General features: G+C 38.3%; 1 protein-coding gene across 1 annotated transcript; it reads right to left on the reverse strand.

Annotated features, from left to right (window-relative positions):
* Positions 1–993: 993 nt before the first annotated feature.
* Positions 994–18,273, reverse strand: Slc10a2 (solute carrier family 10 member 2). The gene is made up of 6 exons (XM_059245051.1): positions 17,897–18,273; positions 12,019–12,137; positions 6,846–6,934; positions 5,613–5,788; positions 2,782–2,939; positions 994–1,121 (listed from the first exon to the last, which is right to left on the reverse strand). The coding sequence occupies exons 1-6, from the start codon at positions 18,271–18,273 to the stop codon at positions 994–996; spliced, it is 1,047 nt and encodes a 348-aa protein (XP_059101034.1).
* Positions 18,274–19,072: the final 799 nt, after the last annotated feature.

Genomic DNA, 19,072 nt, shown 5'->3' on the forward strand with positions numbered 1-19,072 from the left:
CATTCATTCACATCGATCTTTTTACAATCATAAATACGGAACAAAATCAACATTTTACAGTAATAAACTGTTATATTTTAACATATGAAAGTGCTTATCTCTGAATTCAGCTTACTGTGACAAGATTTCCAGTCTGACATATCCAGTTAGGTCTATAGATGTTTTCTGATAATATATTAAGTAATGATGATTGGTCATCTGCCCCTCTCTCATCTATCTATATCTATTATCTCTCTCTGTCTCTCTATTTCTATATCTATCTTTCTATCTATCTATCATCTATCTATCTATCTATCTATCTATCTATCTATCATCTGTCTATCATCTATCTATCATCTAGCTAGGTGGCATCTATTTATACATTCTTTGCACATTCATTTGCCCTTCTAAGGATAAGTTTGACATCTATGTTTATAACCTACTTTTGCCAAAAACATCAGGAAAAATTATGTCTGTAGTGAACATAAAATATCACAGACTTTAAAAAAAGTCATTCCCTAAACAATACAGTAAAACAACTATTTACATAGCATTTACATCATGTTAAATATTTTAAGTAAGTTAATATTGATCTAAAGTATATGAGAAATAATTGCAAACATTTTAACATTTTATGAAAGAAGCTTACGCTTCTGTGAATTTGGTATCAAGGGATATCCTGTGACCAGTCTCCCATGGATACTGAGAAATGACTCATGTACACAGACACACAGACACATAGACACATAGACACACAGACACACAGACACACAGACACAGAGACACAGACACACACACATACACACACACACACACAGACACACACACACACAGATGGATGTTTGTCATATTAAAAAATGGATTGCTAGTCACTTTGTACCAAAAAAATAACAAATTTCAATTTGAATTTAACTTTTAACATTTTTTTCTGCTGATCATTCCACCAAAGGAAATAATTATAGTTGTAGTTCACTGAATGCTTTCAGTAAGCTTTCTATTTTGTCCCCTTAGTGTTTACTTCTCATCTGGTTGAAATCCTTTGTTTGTCTCATGAAATGATGACCTGGGCTCCATTTCATTGTCTGTTTTCTCTTGAAACTCAGTATTATTTTTTCCATGACATTTCTTGTATGTGACATAAACTGCAAAAAACAATGTATGAGAGGTCAAGTAAGTTTCAGAAAGACACCTTGAAAAATTACTTTGGTCAGTGATTGCTTTATACAGCTCAGAAAGTGCTTTACATTTTCTACAGACTGGGGGTGTTATAGGAAACCAACTATCATTATTTTAGTTTTAGCATCACCATATAGCAGCAATAACTGCACTCCAGAAATCTGGGTGGAGAGCTTCAGAGGATGTTTGCTTAGCATAAGTGTATGACCTTCTCATGGCTTCAAGCTGTATATGCTACTTAACAGCAAGGAAAAATAATTTATTTTTTGTCTACCCCACCCTAGTTAATGTGTAGTCTTCAACTAAATATACTGTATGCCTGTGTGCAATGTCCAAGGTATTTATCAGCACTTTTCCCCCTTTCTTTGTGTATGTTTGCAAATGAATGTGTGTGCATTTGTGTGTGTGTGTGTGTGTGTGTGTGTGTGTGTGTGTGTGTGTGTGTGTATGTTGCTCATGTGCACACAGGTACATGCGTGTGTTCAGTTGCATATTCACATTTGTATGTAAGTGTGGAGGCCAGGGGTCAACCTTGGGTGTTGCTCCTCAAGAGCCATCTATCTTGCTTGTTGAGACAGGGAATTTCCACTGGCCTGAAATTCACTGGTTTAGCCTAACACCTGGTTAGGCTAGGTTGGCTGACCAGAAAGCTCAAGCCATCTACTTATTTGTGTTTCCTCAGAGCCAGACCCCTACTGGATCCATGTCACATTTTTTTTTTTTTTTTTTTTTTGTGATATGAGACTCTTATACTGGAAAGGAGACTCTGCCTGAAAAATAACACTGAGACAGTGTGATGGGCACCTGCAGGCACATGGATGCATATTGGAGCTGGGGATAAAAATAATGCCAAGATAAGTGAAACTATTTCTGGGATTTCATAACTTAATCTTCACAGTATTTTTGTCATGTACCTCCACTTACCATTTTCTATTAAAAGGAAGTTTATTTCTTTGTTTTAAATAGGACTTTAAATATGCAGTTTAAGCACCATCAGACTTTGGATAATCAATGATAGGGAAAAGTTTCAATTTGGTGAAGGAGAGTTGGTGTGGACCAAATGAGGGAGGATGAAATTATGCTGTGACAGTGTAAAACTAAGAATCGGGTTATCTATCTCTAGTACATCTTTGCTTACACTTCTTCAGTTATATGACTATTTAAAATTGACATGTACAAACTTACACATCTAACTTATGATTTTTTACTATAAGATTTGTCATCTACCTGATAAATACCCTATTTAAAAAGTATATCAAGACAAGGCTTTGGAGTGAAAATCGCTAAAACCTGTGTTCCTTAGAAGCATTTAGAAAGGTGCATAATTAAATGTTCCTCACAGGCTAATATGCTTCTCTCACTACTGAGGAAGAGAAAGTCAGCAGAGAGGATCCATCTCTTCTGCCTTTCTCTTAAAAATGTCTCACTAAGGCCTATAATAAAATTATATTCTTTGCATCAGCATATATGAAGTCATGATAAATGACTTCTGTGGATGCATTTCTTCAAATTTATTTGTACAATGAACTGCCAGAAAGGGAGAGTCTTTAAAAAGTCTGTTTTAGCAATTCCAGGATTTATCCAAAAGGATCATTATAGTAGAATTTGATTATCATTATTTCTTACTTCCTAATAATATCGCTGCAAAGATGATCTGGAAAATGCTATAGATGAGTGGGAAGGTGAACACAAGGTTGAGTTCCTCAGGGCTGAAGGAGAGCTGCACAATGGTGGAACACAGCTGAGTGTTCTGCATCCCAGTTTCCAAGGCAACTGTTCGGCACCTGGGAGTAAGGTCAAAGATGTATATGATTTACCTGTTATTAGGCTTATTAGGATATAACAGAAAGGGAAGGTATAATGAAAGCATGTACACAGACTGCAATTATTTTCTCCCCTCCCTCCCTCCCTCCCTCCCTCCCTCCCTCCCTCCCTCCCTCTTTCCTCTTTCCCTCCCCCCTCCCTCTCTCTCTCCCTTTCTCCTTCTCTCTCTCCCCTTTTCTTCCTCTCTCTCCTTCTTTTTCTTCTTCTCTCCCTCCCTCCCTTTCTCCCTCCTTTCTTTCCTTTCCTGTCTCTCTCTACCTTATTTCCTTTTACTCCATTCCCTCTCCCTCCCTTCTTCCCCTCTTTCTTTATCTCTCCTTCCTTCCTTCCTTCCTTTCTTTCTTTCTTTCTTTCTTTCTTTCTTTCTTTCTTTCTTTCTTTCTTTTTCTTTTTTTCCTTCTGAGATAGGTCTCATTATGCAGTCCAAGTTAGATTGTCTTCTAACTTGCAGTGATCCTTTTGCTTTACTTTCCCTAGTGCTGAGATTACAAACATGTACCTAGATTTTATCTCTGCTCTTAACATCCATATTTGGTGTATATTTTCAACATAACTTTACATTGGACAAGTACATTAATATATGAAATAACCTATTATATAAATATATTTATTTATTTATTTTTTATTTTTTATTTATTTATTTATTTTTTTTTGGTTTTTCGAGACAGGGTTTCTCTGTGTATCTTTGCGCCTTTCCTGGAACTCACTTGGTAGCCCAGGCTGGCCTCGAACTCACAGAGATCCTCCTGCCTCTGCCTCCCGAGTGCTGGGATTAAAGGCGTGCGCCACCACCGCCCGGCCTTATAAATATATTTATTTATTTTATCTTTAATGTTGGGTATGCATGTGGGTTTGTGCATGTGAGTGCGGAGCACATAGTGACCAGAGGCATCGGGTGCCCCTGAGGCTACAGTGGTTCTGAGTCACCTACTACGGATGCTACGATGCAAACTCAGGTCTTCTAGAAAAGAAGTACATGATTTTAAATACTGAACCTTTTCCCTAGTCCTAATATATTTATAATGTGACAGGTATGTTTATTTATAATAACATTCCATAAATTGCAAAGGAAGCCCATTTCAAATTATGCACTTAGTGAAAGTATACAGGAGAGATCAGGGCTCAGAAAATACTGAAGCTATGGTATTTCTCATTTTAAAATTAATTTTGTTCTTGATTAAAAGTCTACAAGTTAAAAAATTAATGTTTCTAATCTTCAATAAAGAAAATCAGGTAAAGTAAGCCTGTAGCCCAAAGTCTTCCAGTGAGTGAGTGGCAGGGGTAAGATGAAGCCTGAATCTGCCTGGTCAAGCATAGAAGTGTCCATACTGTTCAAGCTTGCTCACCTCTTTCTCAGATGCACATTGATACCTGTTTCTATACCTGATTTTCTGCCTGTCTGTTGATTTAGGTGGACCATTTCGAAAAAAAATGTTTTTAGATAAATGCCAAGCATACTTTAGTGTCCATTACCTTTGGGTGATGAGTCCTTTTGGTGTCAGTTGGAGAAACCTATATCTATTACAAGACTAAATTGACTATTTTCATGAAACTTACTTTGCTTATTAAATCAGAGAACACAGCAAAGGAAAAACTACTTCGCAGGTTGGGGATTAATGGAGAAGAATGCCAAGGAGTTGAAGACAAGAGCAGCCAGTACTTCTTGGAGATTTGTATAATTTATGAACAAATGATGCTATTTAAATGATGTAATTGGTGATTGAAGGTGAAGGATTTTGAACTTGGCATCAATGTTTTCAGCTTCTATGATTTGAGTATGTTTCTCACTCAAATTTAAATGTTGCCATCCTATATCTGACACTCAGTATCGAAGAATGTGAACTTATGTGGAAACAGGGTTATTGCAGATATAATTAGTTAAGATGAGGTCATTAGGGTGGCCTGTAATTTAATGTGACTTGCATACTTATAAGAAGTGGAGGTAATTTGAGCTCAGAATCATGCACAGAAGGAATAAAATGTGATGGGACACAGAAGATAGACATTAAGAACCAAAGCGAAGCCGGGCGGTGGTGGCGCACGCCTTTAATCCCAGCACTCGGGAGGCAGAGCCAGGCGGATCTCTGTGAGTTCGAGGCCAGCCTGGACTACCAAGTGAGTTCCAGGAAAGGCACAAAGCTACACACAGAAACCCTGTCTCGAAAAAACAAAAACAAACAAACAAACAAAAAAAGAATCAAAGTGAGAGTCCTCCAATAAATCCTTAACCGCAGACCGCAGAAGAAGCCAGCTCTGTGCTTCTGTAAGTATGATTTCTGACCCGTGAAACTGTAAGAATGTGCCAGTTTTTGCCAAAATGACCCACTTTGGTGTTGTTTTTCTTATTTTTAATTAAAAATTATTTTATATGAATGGATGTTTTGTCAGCATATATGGTTATGCATCACATGTGTGCCTGGTGCTTGCAGAGGCCAGAAATGGTATTGGATACCCTGGACCTAGAGGTGCAGATGGTTGTGAACAGCCATGTGGGTGCTGGGAAGCTCCCCGTGATCTTAACTGCAGACTCATCTCTTTATGCCATATGGTCATTTTGTACTGGCACCCCAGAAAACTAGTGCAGTAGCTGTTAGAAACTAAAATGCTCAATCCCATTGATCTAGACCTCATACCTGTACCAGGGTTGTCCAGCTATTCTAGCCAGGAAAAACCCCAGGCAGTAGCCAGCTATAGGAAATATCGTTCCTACAATCCATAGTTTAGGTTCAATGATCCAGGCACTTTGGTACAATATTCCTCCAACCACAGCAATGAGAACAATGAGAATTGCACCTGCGATGGATCCAATCTGGAAGAAAAGGCATAAGTAAACATACTTGTGTCAAAGTGAGTCCAGAGACATTTGTCAGGGGTGAAGGTTGGGCAGACTGTTCCTTTGGGAAAGTGAATATGAGTTTTCTATGTCCCTCCAGCTTTGTCCAAAGGAAAGAACTTCTCCTGTGTTCTAGAGACCAAGGAAACATCAGGACAATGTTTTCATGCTTAAATGGCATAAGGAAGATTTCTGAGCTTGCAAAACATAAAATCTTGCCCAAGTTAGATTTTATGTTTGTTGTAATCATAAGAAATGGATACAAGGGTTCATAAAAGTCAAATAAGAATAAACATAAGTCATGGTAATAATTTTTTCTTTTCAGAAAGTTTCAATTTTACTACATATATGTTTATGTGTACATTTGTGCACATGAGTTTTGGTGTCCACAGAGCCCAGAAGAGGTCCTTGGATCCCCTGGAGCTGGGATTACAGGTAGTTTTGAACAGCCTGCTGTGGGGGTGCTCTGCAAGAGCAGTTCATACTCTCAATGGCTGAGCCATCTCCCCAGATCTATTTTCTTCTCTGATTAAATTAAAAAACATTTGGAGATGACCATTTTGCTTTTTTTCCCTATAAAACAAGAAATGCCAATTACCTTATTCCCCCACATCCCACAGGATAGTGTCTACCGGTTTTGGGGCACTGAGTTCTAGGTATGAGAAAGATATGCTAGGTATGAACAATATGTTCTAGATATGAGAAAGATAACGCTGTACCTTTTCAGAAAGCTGCCTAGATATATTTTATACCATTAGCTCAGCCTATATAACAGCAAGGTCATTTGAAAACAGAGTAAAACAAATAGGTGACACTTGAATTGGTGGCTTAAAGGATGGATGGAAATTTGTCCCTCAGATGGGATCAGAAAGGACATTCTCTAAGGGGGGACTTTAGGACTGATAATGGTAAGTCTTCCAGAAGGTAGATGTAATGAGAATAACACCATTTAGGAGATGGAAAGACCATCTGATTCCAGTTCAGACTGCAGGGCACTGAGTTGGGCAGTCTGTCCCACAATTGGGGTACTTACTTTAAGTATGATCTTTGCTTTTTGGGGCCATTTGTGATTCACATACATTCCAATGGAAACAGGAATAACAAGAGCAACCAGAGAAGTGCCTAACAATGATGAAAACAACATTAACACAAAGAAAAGAAAATGTAAGTAGCCTAGAAATGGCTTAGCAGTGTTTTGTCTGTCTTCTTGAATACTGAAAACAGAATGTAGAATTATGTGCACACAGATACACTCATACACAAATTCACAATCCACATATGTATTTTATACACCCCCTTCTCCATTCCAGTTAATAACAGGTAGAGAAATGATGATATAAATAACTTATCTCAATCCAGGGATGACGATTTTAGGGTTCCTTATATTACCAACCTACTTTCTATTTGGCAACATTTTTGCTTCTTTAGTCTATTAGGTCATTACATTTTTAGAAAAAATACCTCCCCATAGTTTGTGTGTGTGTGTGTGTGTGTGTGTGTGTGTGTGTGTGTGTGTGTGTATTTTTGTAGTGTAGGTAGGTATATTCTACACTGGCCTGTTACTTCATGGTGGTAAAAATAAACATTTATAAATTTTAAAGTGGAAAAAATATTTAAAAAATTGCTTAATGTCCATAGGAATTTTGAAGGCCAACAAACTCTACTTAAAATTCATTTCATTTATTCAAATTTATGACAGAGATGTGAGAGAATAAGATGAAAAACCATGCCTTAAATTTTCTGTGAGATAATATATCTGGAAACTTCTCATGTAATTATAATTCTTTGCAACACTGTGTTCACCCAACCAGATAAAAGAGTCATACTTCAACTTCACTATGGGAAATTTACTGCAATTCCTGTGACATATGATTTGTGTCTCTATATTATTTAACACTTGTTTGCCCAATAGTCCCTTTGTTTAACACAGCACTGCAGACTTCCAACTTCTCATGGACTGTTTCTTTGTCAAAACTCTTTTAAAGTAGTATGAGAAAGTGAAACCAAATGGTGAAATTTTGAGAGTAGATGCCTGCCTCCTGTTGGACAGATTGACTCAGGTCTGGCCAACAAACTATAGACTGAAAGCCTACACACACACACACACACACACACACACACAAATTTAAAATGAATCTAATACAAATTCTTCAATATATCAAAAATTATTGTTGCTCCCAAATTACTCAGCAGAATTAAAATAAAAACTAAGAAAGAAAGGAGAAAAGAAAGAAAAAAAGAAGGAAAGGAAGGACAATAAGACAAGAACTACTCAAACTCAGGAGAAAAGGGTAGAGGAAGAGCTGTGGAAAAACGTGTTAGATTTATTGGTCAGGTCTTCGAGAAAGTCCCTTGGTAATTCCTGTATCTACCATTTTAAAGAGATTTCCTTCTTGGATTTCTAGGCCACACCATAAATTTTATTAAATTTCCAGGCTTTGAGTTAAAATTATCCAGATACAACTGGTTGGCTCCTTTGGCCTAGAGTCCTCCCATCCTGGGGGAGCCCAAGGTGGCAGGACTACATGAATAGGGCTTTGGAATACCCATGACAGAAGCAATTACTCTCTGGGCCAGGTAAAGACAATGAAGGTTTGCAGTGACTTCAAGGACCATTCTGGTTCTTCTTCACACCCACCAGTGTGGCCCCTGCCCATGGTGGGAAGGTGCTGTAACGCTTACTCTCCAGTGGCTGGGGAACTGACTCTCTCCTCTCTAGACTTCTCCATTTACTCATAGATTGTTCATGCTATCTGTGTAAGATGCCTGTTTGTAAGATCCAAAAAGATGTTTACATATATCAAAACCATCATGTGTTATTTATTTAAGACTACACAGTGGGAATAGGATGAAAGAAAGGGGAGGAGAAGAGGAAGACAGAAAGGATGATACTGTGGACTGAGCTGCAGCTTTCATAGGTTCCCCTACAAAAAACTGAGTGGGATAATGCCTGCCTCATGGTGCTGTGGTGATATGCACAATGGTGTTGACATCAGGTGCTCACTTAGGTTGGTATAGCTGCCTGACACAGTCTAGCTTTAGTGACTCAAGCTGCATAGGGGCCTCTTTTCAGCCACATGTCAGCATCTTCAGGGCTCAGCAGCATTTTTAGAGTGGGAGAAACACACTGAGCAACGTGGAAGGTGTCACAAGCACAGAGCCTGCAGAGTAGGCTGGAGAGCCTGCCAGTAGATATTCCCAGCTCCCCAGTAATCTTGAGCAAATTAAATAATTATGCCAAGCCTTAACAACCTCATTTATAAGTGATGACAACATCTCATGAGGCTGTCAGCTCATTTTTTTTCACTCATTAAAAGACTAGAAAACAATCAAGAGAAAGGTCAGTTTGGAGAACTGCCTAGACAGACATTGTGAGCAAATAATTTTTGTGTTCAAAACTCCTTTCCTTTTTCTTTTTTTAAAAAATCTTCTGGTTTTCTATTCCTTTTTTCTTTTGACATCTTATGAGGTCATTCTCCATGGACATGCTAATCTATTTCTCATTTTCTCATCCTTTCAAAATTTATTTGTCTTGCTGAGAACCATGACACCTTTAATCACAGAATTTGGGAGTCAGAAGCAAGAAGATCTCTGTGAGTTTGAGACCAACCTAGCCTACATATCAAGTTCCAGGACAGGCAGAGTAACATTGTGATACCTTGTTACCAAACAAAACCCAACTCAAAATGTGTTTGATTTAAATTATATGGTATAAGTCATCCACATAGTAATACAAATTTGTCAATATTCTCGTGGGACCTTTTCCAGAAGGGACTGAATATCAAAAGAAGAATATTTTAAGACAAATTACTTGCTTTAGCACTGAATAATGTCCAATCAAAATTGTTTAGTCAACCAATGGTTTCTCTGAGACACCTACAATATTGTTCAGTGTTCAAACACATGGCATTATTTAACTCTAGGGAAGGTTTTCACTGAGTTTGAGATGCAGGCAGGAGCATACACACTTGGGCTTGGATGTCGCTCTAAACCCTGTTGGAGGGAGATTCTACTGATGTTTGGGAGTTACTCAGGGGCCAATAGGATTGATCTTGTACATTCAAAATTCCCCATTGAAATCAGGGGTAACTCACAATTAAAATATGAGAAAGAGCAGAATTGCAATGCAGTTGTCTATCTCACAGTCAGTCCTAACTCAGTTTTCTGTAGGTTGAATCACATTTACTTATGGAAATAATCTTTCTTTGAAATGGAAGTGACTTTTAGTCTAGTTTCCACTCCTACAGGAATTCCTTTCTTAAATATCTTAGGGAGTTTCTGTTTGACTTTGGACATGTGCTTCTGTTAATAGTAAACCCAAAACCTTTCTGAGGGAGATTAGGGAAGAATTCTTTGCCAAGTCAGCTTAATAAGAGACTGTCAAAGACATCACAAGAAAACACACAAACCTGGCTCATAGGAACTCACAGAGTCTGAACCAACAACCAGGGAGCCTGCATTGGACTGACCCAAACCCTCTCTATATATGTGACAATTGTGTAGCTTGGTCTACTTGTGGGACTCTTAACAATGGGAACAGGGGTTGTTCCTAATGCTTTGGCTGGCTTGGGAACCTGTTCTTCATACTGGATTGCCTTGTCCAGTCTAAATACAAGGGGAGGTGCCTAGTCTTACGGCAACTTGATATGCCATGCTTATTTTGATACCCATGACAAGCCTGACCCTTTCTGAACAGAAACAGAGGAAGGGTGGATTGGGGCTGGGGAACAGAGGGGAGGTGGGGGAGGGAGTGGGAGGAGAGGAGGGAGGGGAAATTGTAGTTAGGATGTAATATATATATATTTATATAATATATATAAATAAATATATATATTTATATAATAAAATATATATATATATATTTTCTACAACTCATTTCTGTCAAGGTAGTTCTGAGAGACCACCTCCTTTGCACATGCTGGTAGTTCTCTCAGTCTGTCTCTGACCCCATTTTCATGTTATATCAACTGCTTTATCATCTACCATTTTTTTAAACAGAGAAATATCATCTATTTAATTAAGCATACTTCTTTTTTTATTAAGAATTTTTTTCATTCATTTTACACACCAAAGATCCCCCTCTTCCCTCCTCCCATCCCCCAACCCCTCCCCTCAATTTACCCCCACTCTCCCCTACAAGAAGGCAAGGCCTCCCATGGGGAGGCACATCCAGTAGAGGCAAATCCAAGCCCTTCCCCCTGCTTCAAGGCTGCACGAGGTGTCCCATCATAGGTAGTGGGTTCCAAAAAGCCTCCTCATACACCAGAGATGGATTCTGATTCTACTGCCAGGGGGCTCCCCAAGCAGATCAAGCTACACAATTGTCTCACCATGCATAGCGCCTAGTCCAGTCCCATGCAGATTCCACAGCCATTGATCCAACTTTCATGAATTCCCACTAGTTTGGTTTGGTGGTCTCTGCAAGTTTCCCCATCATGATCCTGATGCACTTGCTCATAGAATCCCTCCTCTCTTTCTCCTCCTGGACTTCTGGAGTTCTGCCTGGTGTTTGGCTGTGGATCTCTGCCTCTCTACCATTTTTTTTCTCCCACAAACAGAAAAGAAGCATCTTCAAGATGGGGAGGCATTTAGGAGTTGAAATGAATAGAGGCAGAATAGTAACTAGTAAATTTGACTTCCAGGACAAGAAAATATAGAGAGTACCATTAAATTGACTTTTATATCAAGATATGGTTTACAGTTAAGGATAAAGAACAATACATCTCATCCAGGAGTACCCATTCTGCTACCTGTGACTATCTACTACCTTGAAGTCATGTTATTATTTATTTATTTATATTTATTTGTGTGTGTGTTTCTTCAATTTGAATATGTAGTGCAAAGACCCATTACCATAAACCTGCCACTGGAAAAATGACGGCTCCCATTTGCCAGCAGCCTAATTCTCCTTAGGGGAGACTGTTAGGTTGAGGCTACATTCCTAAAGCTGTGTCTTTTCCATGTTACTTTGAACTGAGGCAAACTCAGTTTTTCTTCATGAAGTTAAGTTTTGAAATTTGCACTCTTTCAAAACTTTTACAAACTCCAGGGTAAATTCACAATGAAATTATATATGGGAAAAAAATCTGTCCTTAGGTCAAAGGGAAAATAATGTGTGTGAGCTTGGAGCCTGGCCTGACATTCTAGCAGGGACTAAGCAGAGGTCTTGAGGGTAATATAAAGCATCCTGCAGAGAAATTACTTACCAATGCTATCATAAGGAATCACAATCGTCCCTGAGTCGACCCACGTTTTGGTGTAGATGAAGAGGCAAAGGGGCATCATTCCAAGGGCAAGCAGTGTGGAGCAAGTGGTCATGCTGACACTGGAATGAAACAAACAGCTCTAGGTGACGACCATGTTTTCTAGGGGAGGTACTCTTTCATTTTCAATTTCTGTGAGACTCAGTCAGTACACCATTTTATATGGTGATAGAAATACATATTGACCATGTTTGTAAAGTGCCTGGCTTTGTGCAGGGTCACCTATACTTGGTGTCTTCTCACATAGTCTGCACCACCCTTCCCTCAGTAACTGTTCTCACAGATCATAAAGAATTGTCAAAGGTGCTTAAAAATAATTATTGAAGAAAGTACCAAGTGTCTGGGCTTGTGACCTCTTATATATGACATTTTCCTCCACGCATAAATGATCATAACATGCTGTCTTAGAATAGAAATTACTTTTAAGTAGTAGCTATGACAGTGAAATAAGCTGAACAGTATGATGCTAACTAGTCTATGATAATGGTAATGGGAGTGGTGACATTTTCCTGTGGTAAAGGTGTTAAGAGGGTCACAGGACGCCACCCAGAATTTCAGTTGGAAACCCATTCCCTTTTGCCCCATCCTCATATCCCTCATATTGGGAGCTGCTACAGCATACAGGAAAGAAAAGTTGAATACAGGGGTAGACTCTGACCATGATGGGGTGGACTTTGTAGCAATGAATTTGTTTTGGGTTTATTGACACTTATAGGAGTAAACTCTTCTCTGTGCTTTCTAAGTAAGTTAAATAAACCTGTTGGTTCAACAAGTGGAACTTAGGTGAAATCTTTACTTTGGTTTCTTATCAGGGTGAATAGATGTTTGTTCATACTTTCCCTGGGAAAGTTAATGTAACATCACTGTCTGAGTCAGCAATCAGAAAATAGCAAACACTTTGTTTACTGTGGGTGCCTGATTGAGTTGGAAGATTTAGGTTTTTGATTTGGAGGAATTTCTTAAAGGATGCTATTTTCAGCACTATGACAGAATGGAAGAGAGGCTTTTGAGTAATGGGACTTCCTGGTACTCTTCAAAATGTCCTGGACACAGGGTTACATTCTTTGCTTGTAAAACAGAGGGCCTTAATACCTGAGCTCTGAAGGCACACACTGGATTGGAAGAATGTGATGTCCCTTAGTATGTGGGTTTGGGTAATGCATTGGACTTTTCTTTGTCACTGTTACCTCACAGGCTACAAATAGTTAAACAGTCAGTGGAGTTTGGTATCTGGAACAATACCAAGAGGAAAGCCAGTTATATTTACAGTACATCCCTCCCCCCACCCCCGGCCAACAAGTGGTAAGGAAAGCAGATGAAGATAAATGATTTTCAATTTTATGAATAAATATTTTATTTATTTTATCAATAAATAATTTTATTTCAATGCATCTGATAATAAATTTGCATAATTTGAGCAAAATAATGGGTAGTAACAAAGTCATTCAGGCCTTAACTTCTTTAGTAATTTTTTTTAAGTGAATGAACTTAAAATGGGTTTAAATGATTTTGACTAAAATGTTTGTGTTAATAAAGCTAAAATATTGTGGCAGTAAACCAATACAAAAGATGCATTTAAAAGACTTTCTGAAGGCAGGAAGAAATGAAAGACCAAGTATCATATGTTTAACTCACATATAGAGCCACCCCTGTCCACATGTCTGTCTGTCTATCAGTGTCTCTGTATCTGACTCTCTCCCACTCCAAATATATATGGCCATCTGTGTCCATTTCCCCTTTGTCTGTCAAGATCTGTGATTTCCAGCAGGAAATATTCACAAGATTGGACCTATTAACTTTCTATCATGGCTGGGGTATGTGTGCTCACAAAGCTGTGTACCTCCCCAAGGATTTATGCAGCCAATGGTTGCTTGAGGATGAGAGACATTTTCTTTAGTAGGGCAGCTAACTATGAGTTGTCCATATTCCTGTAAGAGTAATCTCAATTAAAGTCATTGATTCATTAAGCTAGATTTTCATGGAATCATTTCTTTACTTCTGTTGTTGGCGTCCTATCTATGGTAGGTAGCTGTTTATTCACATCTCCTCAGAAAAATGTCACACAATGATATGAAATGACCTGAGGACTAAGTAAATGGGGACAGAGAAAAAGTGTGGGGAGGATATTGGGAATAACAACTCTTAGTGAGGCACAAAGATAATGTATGAACTGAGACATCATAATGAAATATATTGTTTTACATTCTAACTAAAATGAAATAAAAAGTTTCTCATAGGTTTAATTGTGGTCATAGATGAACTTAATGTAGACAAATAAAGGTAGCATCTTGTAGCCCCTCCCTCAAAAAAACCCTTAAAAAAACAAAAAATGAACAAAGAAACAAAAACACTCATTTGCTAGCAATGCTTCATCCTTTTTATAACTAACATACTGGAATTTTCAAATCTGATCCCCTTCCTTCTTTCACTGTTGTGACATTGTTTATCTTAACCTGCTCCACAATAAAAGCCCTTTGTTGCTGGGCTGGGCATCTAGTATGTCCTCATAATGAGGAGGGAATTCAGGGGAACAGGATTCCTTATCAGCACATGGTGAAGAGGAAGAGGCCAAGAATGATTTTTGTTTTAAACTACAGAACAGATATTAGAAGGAAGTCAGGATTTTTCTCTTGTTATACTTTGTAAAAATATATATAGCCTTGTTAAAGTTTGAATGAAAATTATTTTCCAACTTAAGAAATTGTATTGTGGTTTTGATTTGACTTGAGAAATTTCTTAGTGAAACATCATAGGAGAGAAAAGATGGAAGCTGGAAAATGAAGGGTTTAGATGTAGTGAGAATCTTGACAATAAGATGTTGAGGAATAAGTGAAAGAGGGTAGACTTTGATGTTATCTGAGCTAATAACAAGAACAAGACAAAAATACTGTTGAATACTGTTGAAATGGTTCACAGAGAACTTTCATAAACAATAGGGAGAATATTAACTTCAAAAAACAAAAAACGTATTTTATGTGAAAAAATTTTAAGTTCTATGAAAGGCATAGATGTTAAAAATATAAATACTTCTGGGAGGTCACATTGGAATGATAAAAACTCTAATGTATTAGTAAATTAAAAATATCATTTGGCTTTAATTCTTCTCATGTAAGTCTATGACTGCTAGGGAAAGCATTTATATGGGGGAAATGAAGTTCATAACCAAAGATTTGGTATGTATTGAGGAATTGAGTGGAATCAAGGATAAAGAAATACAAAAGACTTCAATCACATCAAAAATGAAACTCCACCTTTGAAATATTAACAGACGTATGTCTGATTCTGTAGACTGGGCAGGTGATAGGTATAATGTGATCAAAGGTCAAGAGCTAAGAGGAGTCCAGTAGATATTGTCTGTCTGGATCCCAAATCTGATACTGACATTCACCAACTTGATGACTTTGGCAAAGGTTATAAACCTTAAATTTTCTCATCTGTCAATGCAGAAGACCCTAGGATTCTTTGGAGAGTTAAAATACACCAATGATTTTTAAGAATTTAGCCTTATATTTGGTACCTCAAAGCATCTAATAAATACTAGCTAGTAAAATAAAAATCAATATTTCATGGAAGCAACAAAATTTGCTTACTGTGAATGAGGCTAAAAGAAAGAGTCAAATGGGAATGGATTAGTTCTCCCACAGGTTTTTCCACAGAGAAGAGATGAATGTACACGTGTTTGAAAGAGGAGGCACTGCTTTGACCAGCCAGAGGGTCATGGATCTAGAAAATATCAATGAGTTTGCATACATGCATGTATATGGGTGCTCACAAAGGCCAAAGGAGGCCATCCTATCCCCTGGAGTTGGAGTTACAGTTTTAATCCACCTGATAGGGGTTCTGGGAGTAAAACTTAGGTCATCCGCAAGAGCAGCAAGTACTCTTAGCCCCTCAGACATCTCTCCAACTCCTAATGTCATCTTGCATTGTAGCATGACCACCTCTTTATGACAAAGGTCAATTATAGCACACATTATTTTTCACTGTGATAGAACTTTGGTAATGTCTTCTGTACTATCCTACTGAAATAATTTGTCCTCAGCATAAGGGATGTAAGGGTATTGATATGGTACCACATACTACTGATCTTAGGTTCAGCAATAACATATGATATTATGTTCAGGTACAGGTTGTACTGTTACAAGGCTGTATTGTTTAAAACTTACAAATATCAAGAAGCCATTTAGTGTATGTCAAATCCTAAGGGTCATACCCCACAGTCTGGTTCTTATGAGTTCCTGGAAATCTCACCGTGTGTGTGTGTGTGTGTGTGTGTGTGTGTGTGTGTGTGTGTGTGTATGTATGTGTGTGTGTATGTATGTGTGTGTGTGTGTGTGTGTGTGTGTGTGTGTGTGTACAGGTCAATGGATTAGAAGCCCCAAAAGTCCTGATTACTATATTGTGGTTCATAGATTAACTAAATGCCAATAACACTTATCATCTGTGTTATTTCACAGGGCTTTTCTTTAAGGAAACTAACATCTGTTGCTAGGCAGCAATCCTATTTCCCTATGCAAAAATGAGTAATGCATATTCTTTGTTTCCTAAGGCACCAGGAAAATAGCACCAATTGGGAGTTGATGGTTAGTTCCCTGCTGCTCACCAGGCACCCAGGGATTAACAGAGCTGATGGCAGGTTGTCCAGTATTTAATAAGCACATGGTTTTTGAACAGCTCAACACTTAGCTGAAATGCATGTCTTCCACAGGAGATGAGGAAAGTGACACTTAACTATCTGACTTTCAGAATTAAAAACTTCTGCTTTAGTCCCATTAATGCTGCTTCTTCCTCTCTCCCACCCAGTGCTAGTTCAAACTGGCACAAATTGGATTTGACAAATATTACAGTTAGATTACTCTGTTGAAAAACAGAGAAATTATTTTCTCTTTATTTTATGGAGAAGTAAGGATAATTAAAAAATACTGCTGAAGAATTTTTTCCTTTTAGTGTCAGCAGAGATAAAGTGAATTTATGAATTCTTCATTAGATTTTAGCCAAGAGGTATTATGTCTAAAGAACAGGCAGTTTGGTGGAGCTGATGTCGACCACAGAGTTTGAGCTTGTATTTGCACTCAGACCTCTTTGTTATTAAAAAGAAAGTTCCTCCTCATTCCATTCCAACAAGACTTTCTCAGTTACAGTTGTGCATGGGAAAGGATTATTTAATTTAAAAAAAACTACTTTGAGTCTATTCCCAGGATAATACAACTTCTTGTTAACAGAGTTATAAGTCAAAGTGCAAGCATAGTAACTCAGACTAAGAAAGACAGTTATCAAGGTTTCCTCTCAGATGCACATCTAGATTTAAATTTATATATTTACACATAGTCATATACACACAGGACATGGTAAAGAGGAAACTATTGGGAAGAGCAGAAAGTTGAAAGCAAGGAAAGAACAGAGAAGGTAATGGAATGTGTGTGACAGGAAAGCAGGCCAGGAGTGGTCCAGCAGGAGGGAGAGAGGGACTGGGATGGCAATGAGGGATGATTAAGAACAAAGCGTAATGATATATGTGTGTACAAATATCACACAGAAACCTACTACTTTGCATGCTAACTGAAACTATTAAAGATACAAATTTAAAATCTAAATTACTGTTTTATTTCAGGATGATAGCTATAAAAATTCACAGGCACAAAAGAAAAGTCCCCGATTCTAACAGCGAAGCAGCTGTCCCAGAAGATGCACGTACTCTTCCCATTTAACTACCTAGTCAGATGTCTAGTCAGTGCAGCTGGTTAAAAGGACATTGAAAATTATAAAGGTTTCCAAGCGTCACCCCAGCATACTGTAGCAGTTGTAGATGCCTCCATCTTACCTGAGGTCCATGTCGCCATCTACCCAATAGGCCAGGATATTGGAAGCAGTTCCTCCAGGGCAGCAGCCCATAATTAGCACCACCACAGCTTGTACAGGGAGGATGCCAAAGGCTACAGACAGGATGAAGCCTGTGAGAGGCATGATTCCAAACTGACAGAGGAAGCCCACGAAGATGCCCCATGGGCGTTTTAAGTGTCCCAGGAACTTGTGAATTTCCACATTGCACCCCATAGAAAACATTACCAGGGCCAGCAGGATAGTGAGCACAGTGCTCATCACCAGACTGAGAACAGCATTGAAGTTGCTCTCCGGTGCTAGGCAGGAATCACCTTCGCAGACAGTTGCATTGGGGGGACAGACGGAGGTATTATCCATCATGGCTGTGCTGTTCAAATGGCCAAGTCCACAGAAACACCTGTATCCTGGTTCTGTATCTACTGCCAGCTGAGTATCACTTACTAAACACGTCAAACTTTTAAACCCTTTCTAAATATGTGGTACTTAGTGTCTCTTTCAATAGCCACGTTAGAGAAGCAATAAAAAACAATAAATGCTAGTATGTCAGTTTCGAGAGGCCTCATTACAACACAGCACAAATAATGAATCATAAAAGTCCAGAAAAACTACTGGCCAAGACAGAAAGTTATAATTAATCATTTATTGGCAGGATAATGAACTGTGCCACATAAAAATAGCCATGTTAATGTTTAATGCCAGGAAGGTTTGCTGAGTAATTTTAGTTAAAATTAAAGTAAACTCTGAATTGTAGAGAATTCTAAGGGTTGAGGTATAAGAAAGCCTATTATTCCCTCCTCTCACTTTAGGGAGGAATGGGGCTTAGAAAATTACATTATAAACAAAAATCAATAACCCTGTGCCAAGCTACATTACAAATTAACAACAGATTGAAGGAGATTTCCAGCTTTCCTACAATAGCTCTCACCTGGTCACTCTTCCTTGTATGTACTACAGTGTCCATAAAATATATGTATGTTCCAGAGACTTCAAGGGGTTGGAAGAAAACTTAGGGAGGGTGGTTAACACTTGAGGGTACAGATGTTTTCTGCTGGAGAGAGTCTGTCATATACAGCAGCCCTCAATTACTTACACGTGCAATTATGCATGTATTGCCATGGCAACAAAGTGCCTTATAGATAGAGACAATACAGTTATT

The sequence above is a fragment of the Peromyscus eremicus genome, chromosome 17 (genome assembly GCF_949786415.1).
Source record: "Peromyscus eremicus chromosome 17, PerEre_H2_v1, whole genome shotgun sequence".
NCBI lineage: Eukaryota > Metazoa > Chordata > Mammalia > Rodentia > Cricetidae > Peromyscus > Peromyscus eremicus.

Excerpts from the sequence above, each read along its gene's own strand:
- Slc10a2 (XM_059245051.1), bottom strand. The coding sequence starts at position 18,273 with ATGGATAATACCTCCGTCTGTCCCCCCAATGCAACTGTCTGCGAAGGT. Across the intron at positions 12,138-17,896 it reads GATGGCGACATGGACCTCAG|TGTCAGCATGACCACTTGCT; the intron begins GTAAGATGGAGG and ends GTTTCATTCCAG. Across the intron at positions 5,789-6,845 it reads AAGCAAAGATCATACTTAAA|ATTGGATCCATCGCAGGTGC; the intron begins GTAAGTACCCCA and ends CTTTTCTTCCAG.